This window comes from Echinops telfairi, unplaced genomic scaffold (genome assembly GCF_000313985.2).
Source record: "Echinops telfairi isolate 266 unplaced genomic scaffold, ASM31398v2 ScPeMD7_7469;HRSCAF=8507_1, whole genome shotgun sequence".
NCBI lineage: Eukaryota > Metazoa > Chordata > Mammalia > Afrosoricida > Tenrecidae > Echinops > Echinops telfairi.
In genome coordinates, this window is record NW_022111373.1 from 68,670,532 (window position 1) to 68,676,753 (window position 6,222).

Consider the following 6,222-nt stretch of genomic DNA (forward strand, 5'->3'; position numbering starts at 1 on the left):
TGATAACGTGTTAAATTTTAACCTAACTATATCTGCAATAATCCACTTGCCAATGCACTATGCACAATAGCAAGAGTATTCACATCCCTGGCCTCTGGTCAGAGGAAATTCACTGCAGGCTTAACCCAACTGTATTTCCCCTTCACTTTTTTTTTTTCTTAACTGAAATGACTTTTAAAGTGGTCGAAAGGGAGATCAAATTATATCCTATCTGGGTGTTGAAGAAAAGGTTTCCACCCCTTACTGCCTCACCACACTAACCGACCATACAGACATGAAGGTCTGTGTTCCCTCTTTGGACTTAGGTAGACCTTTGTAACTGCCTTATGCGACCTCTTGAAATGGCTGAATGTCAACTATTTCTTTCTAGTACAATGATTCAGTGTAATCTTTCCATCTGCTTTTGATGCTTCCTGCATCCTTCAATATTTTGCCCATAGAATCTTTGAATATTGCGACTCAAGGCTTGAATTTTTTCTTGAGTTTAAGATATGCTAAGCATGTTTTTCCTTTTTGCTTTTCTAACTCTAGGTCTTTGCATATTTTGTTGTAATATTTTACTTTAGCTTTCTTAAACTGCCCTTTGAAATTTTCTATTTAGCTTTTTGACTTCATCATTTCTTCCATTTGCCTTAGATACCCTACAATTAAGAGCAAAGTTTCAAAGCCTCTTCAGACATCTACTTTGATCTTTTCTTTCTTTCTTGTCTTTTTCATGACCTTTTGCTTTCTTTTTTAATTATTATTATTTTATTTTATTTTTTCCTTTTGCTTTTTCTAAGTGTGATATTCTTGATATCATCCCACAGTTCACCAGGTCTTCTGTCATTAGTGTCAAATCTGTCAAATCTGTTCTTGAGATGTTCTCAAATTTCAGGTGGGGGTAGATTCAAGTTTATATTTTGGCTCTGGTGGATTTGCTTTAATACCCTTCAGCTTCAACCTGAACTTACTTATGAAAACTTGGAGGGCTGTTCCATAGTCAGCCCCTGGTGTAGTTTTACTTGTTGATACTGAACTTCTCCATGGTCTCTTCCCACAAATGCAGCCAATTTTACTTGTGAGTATTCTGTCTGAAGAAATCCACATGTATAGTCACTGTTTGTGTTCTAGAAAAAAATATATGGACTATGAACAAGTCCTTGGTTTTGCAAAATTCTAACATGCAATCTCTAGCTTCATTTCTATCACCAAGACCATATTTTCCAACGACTCTTCTTTCCCATTTCCAATTTTTACATTCCAATTGCCAATAATTATAAACGTACCTTGATTGTACGTTTGATCGATTTCAGACTGTATCACTAGCTTTAGTGGTCAATGCATAAATTTGAATACTAGTTGCATTCTTTGTATAACCTAGATTTCCTTTGATGGGGATAGATATTATGTATCACAGACAGCATTGTAATTTAAGCTGCACCTTGTAATGTCCTTTTGGATGACGAGTGCAACACCACTCCTCTTGAATCTGTCATCTCAGTAAACCATGTTATTTACTGATTCAAAATGGCCAATACCAGTCCATTTCAGCTCAGTAACCCATAGATATCGATCTTCATGCATTCCATTTCATTTTGACAACATCCGATTTTCCTAGATTCATCCTTCATACATTCCAAGTTCCTATTATTAACTGATGCTGAGTTGTGCCCCATTGGCAAATGAAGGTCCAGAAGGCTGTATTCCCAGTCTTTACTCCATACATGTCATTACGGTTGACTCTACTTTTGAGAAGTTGTAATTTTAGTGTCTTCCAACCTAAGCGACTCATCTTCTCGCACTATCTCTAAGGATGTTCAACTTCTATTCATGGAATTTTCAGTATCTGATAATGTTTTGATGCTATACATAAAGAAAAGGCAGACAGCCTATTCCTTTTTGTAGTCTGCTCTTAATCTGGAAGCTGTATTGAGGCCTGTTGCCTTTGAGTGATCCTGTTGGTATTTGAAATTCTGGTGACATAGCTTCCAGCATCACAGCAACACAAAGCCACCATAGTATGAAAAAGTGACAGATAAGTTGTGGCATGTTATCCTAGACCAGGAGAATCCCTAGGGGCTGATGGAACAATACCAATTAGAGGGTAGCACTAGATTCTACCTCTAGAGACTAACCCTATACCTTTGAATCAGTCTATGAGCTACACTGTCTAGTCTTACTCAGAAGATAACCCAAGAGGAAGGAACATCTTCTCTGCTCAGTGACAAGATGAACTTGATCAAAAACCTTCATCTTCCTAGCCTCTTTCTGAATCATGGGAATCATGTCAGAACTCCTGAAATCTCTCAGTGCATTTAGGAAACAAAACTAATTGGCATAGAATTGGGATTAATCATTCCTTCAGGAATCAGATAAAATGTCAAGTAGAAAAAGCTTAGTTATTCTCTAAGAAAGGAATGTCAAGGAACTTTAAAAAAGGTTTTGGCAGAAAACTTTACTAAATGAATATATGGAATTAATAGAGTACCGTTGCCTTTTTCATTATTGCTTAATAAAACTAAAAAAGGAAACAAAGTTTTAGAATATGTTCACCTTATCAAAAATTCCAAATTAATTTTAAACTGCAGCCCCCAGTAGTTCAAAAATGTTGATTGGCTATATTTTGGCTTCAGAATTATCTTTTCACCCTCTGGGCAAAAGTAGTTTCCTACTTTTTAGTGTAAATAAAAGGTTGGAAGAACCACAGAAGCATCTGTTTACATTCAGATAATTAATATGCTAAGCATTCGTATCTATTAAATTAAAGCAGGTCACCTAAGTATTTTTCTAGATAATACTTTATTAGTCTAATTATTATGAGTTTATATAGCCTAAGTAATAAAACGGACATCTGTTTTAAAACATTCTTCAATTTAGGACTTTTACTAAATCAAAGTTGCTTTCATACATTAGTTTCAAGTACTGAGGTCTCAAAGCAAAAACATAAGCAATGAAAACCACAAAAACCACCATTTAAGTAAAGAAAAACATTATGGCCTTACCTTTGAAGTTTTCCATTCCCAACCATCACCTATCTGCTGTGAATGTTTTATGAATTCTGCACAATAATGCTGAAATGTTTTTTCTCCAAGGAACTGGACTTCTTCCATGTTGAATGATAACTGCAATGGAAAAAATAAGCATTAGCATCAGCTGTAGAATGAGTAACGAAAAGAATTATAATTTGCTTATTACTTTAAACAAACCAAAATTTAGGGTTTAGAATGGAAAATAACTCCGGAGCCATTCCAAGAACAAATATGTTTCTGTCTTTCTCACCCCAGCCATTTTTACTATCAGGAGCAAACTTTGATCAGTATGAATAGCAGAATGTCCTAGACTTACAAGTGCACATCTATGGGTTTTATAATGATAAGTGTGATGCTGAATACATAATCAATCCTTACTGTTTCATTATATTTTAATAGGACTTGTATTTAGCTAAAAAGAAAAAAAACGTGGGGGTAGCAGGAGCCCTGGTGGTGTAGTAGTTAAGCATTCAACTGCTCACCTGAAAGTCAGCAGCTCAAACCCACCAACTGATGCACATAAGATGTGGCGATATGCTCCTATAAATATTAGTCAGAGGAGAAACCCAATGGGTGGTTCTTCTCTGTCCTACAGTCAGAATCAATGCAACAGCATGCAACAACAACGGTTTAGCAACAAGTTTCATTTGTCCATGAACTGAGTTTCAAAAGCTGGATTGTATCCTACTTGGAATGCTTCTAAATTAGCCTCCTCTGAACCTTCTTATCTACCTCCAACCTTAGCTCTTATATAGGTAGTTTGACAGTCATTAGTTGAGCTAAGTTATTCTCAACACTTCCTTATAAAGTTCATTAACAAATGAAGTTCTAAAGCCTGAAATTGTTTTTCTCCAAGGTGGAAGGTCATGATCACTGAATTAGCTACTTTCAAGCTTCAAGCAATGCTTTACAAAGGAAACCCATATACTTGTTACGTAAATCTATCTAAAACATGGAACACTATTTATTAAAAGAGAGCTTTTACAGGTGGAGAGAAACATGTAGATCATGTAACCGTTCAAGGCCCTCAATGAGAAAAGTAAGAGGAAGCAAATTCCCACATTCTCATTAGACAATTGACGGGTGTTGATTGATTACTATGTCAAGCACAATACTTCCCATTGCCATTAATACTCACAAACCCCTGGTTACTCGGTTGAAGAAGGAAGAGTAAACAATCTGTATTGCTATTGTTGTTTGGTGGCTTTGAGTCAATTTTCAACTCATAATCATCATATCTGTCAACTGAGCAAAGGGCATTGGGAGAGAGGGTAATGCTAAAAATTACTAAAAATAAGCCATACGTTGATGAAGCAAGACACCGATAAGCAATATTGTAAAGGTGTTAGGATAATGTGGTCCCACAGCACAGGAGGTGGGGTTTTTAACCATTCAAAAGATACCTTGCCCCTTGTAACCAACAAGTGATAGGCATTTAAGGATGAATATAAAATAGAGAGTTCCTTAAAGGAGTCCCAAAGTTAGGGAAGAGAAACTCACACATTTTCTGAGGCTGGGCTGGACAAGATGTGCTGCAGAGAAAGGGAGCATAGAGGTGAGAGGAGAGTGGCTGAGAAAAGTACCGTAGACTTGGAATTCCTAGTGAAAGAAATGATAGTATTCACAGATGAATAGACAGAAGTAAAGACCCAACAGAAACTAAACACCTGGAACTTGTCCTGTGAGGTGGTGTAATTGTCTCAGCACTTCTTAGCTTTCGGTAGCAGAAGGTGCTACACTAACATGCCTTCAAGATTTGTATGCTGGAGTGAGTGGGTGGAAAGATAGTATAAGAAGGAATAAAATACATATGTTAATAAGAAAAGTTCACAGTCCAACTTAAGTAGGAAAGGGGAAGATACCAACAGAAGGTTGAAAAGACTGGGAAATACGGTGGTGTCAAGGAACGTAAGGAAGATGTAAAGAGCTAAGAAGAGCAGTTGTGGAGAGGAAAATGAAAGCATTGGAAGAATGAGAGATTTCAGGTCCTGACAAGGTCGCAGCTGTGGCCACGAAGCGTTTTTTAAATGAAGCTATGATATTTGATGTTTTCCACATGGGCACTGAAGAACTATCCTGAGATTTGTTGGAGTGGAGAGATCCTCGCAGAATATATAAAACTAACTTGTTAATGACAGGGGGCAAATGGTATATGATGGAAAACACAGAGATGATAACTAATTCATGATGTCATTTACTGCTTTCATCCAGAACCATCAATCAATCCAGTCTGCCTGATGAACCAGAACTCAGCCTTGAATCCATCTTCTCAAGATGGCATGAAAGGCAGCGACTTCCAATAGACAGGAACAGTATATGAGAGAGAAAATACAAAACGACTTTGCTGTTTCTGGTGGAACTGAATTACAGACATGTCATTGGTTTCCGATGACTTGGAATCAACTCAATGACAGTAGGCTTGGTTTAGTGTTTGGACAAAGGGGCAGGGATATTTACATGAGACTGGAGAAACAGCAGGCTAAAACTGGTGCTGCGGAAGAAAAGGGCTACCAGCAATCTTCACACCCTGATCCCTGTGGGTGGAGGACGAAGTGACTTCCACTCAAAGGACTTCAGTTTGTTCATTTCTCAGGGCCACGTTTCCTTTCAAATACCATTTTTTTAAATGTAAAAACAACTCACTGTTATTAGTCGATTCTGACTTATGGTAAGTAACCTTACAGGACAGTAGAACTGCCCTTGTTGGTTTCTGAAACTGTACATCTTTACAGGAGTAGAAAGCCTCATCTTTCTCCCGCAGAGCAACTAGTAGTTCTGAACTGCTGATCTTGTGGCTAACAGCCCAACACATAGCCCACTACGCCAGCAGGGCTCCTTCAAACATCATAGCTACATGAAGAAACAACAACAAATGTTGGAGAAGCTGTGGAGAGACTGCATCCTCTTACATTGCACTGTCTGTGGGACTATAGAATGGTGTGACCACTGAGGGAAACAGAACGATACTTCCCTAAAAAGAGGGAAATAGAAATATCGTATACTCAAGCAATCCCACCACTTGGTTTATATCCAAGAGAAATAAGAGCCGCAATATCAATAAGTATTAAAAAAGGAAAGAATTAGTTGGTAGAAGCACTGTTGTGTGACTCTAGTATGTCACATGAGATTTAAGGTGAGAAATGATTCAAACTATATCCACCCCTCACTGCCAGGACAGTTTCACAATGCAGATTAGGTAAAGGGTATTCCA

General features: G+C 37.6%; 1 protein-coding gene across 1 annotated transcript in view; it reads right to left on the minus strand.

The window, feature by feature from the left end:
• The window catches only part of ATG10 (autophagy related 10), a 376,082-nt gene that overhangs the window by 351,215 nt on the left and 18,645 nt on the right, over positions 1–6,222 (minus strand). Inside the window, exon 2 of the mRNA XM_004703653.3 lies at positions 2,985–3,104. Coding sequence (XP_004703710.1) covers positions 2,985–3,092 — 108 coding nt within the window. The 5' untranslated portion in view covers positions 3,093–3,104. The remainder of the gene's footprint in view (positions 1–2,984; positions 3,105–6,222) is intronic.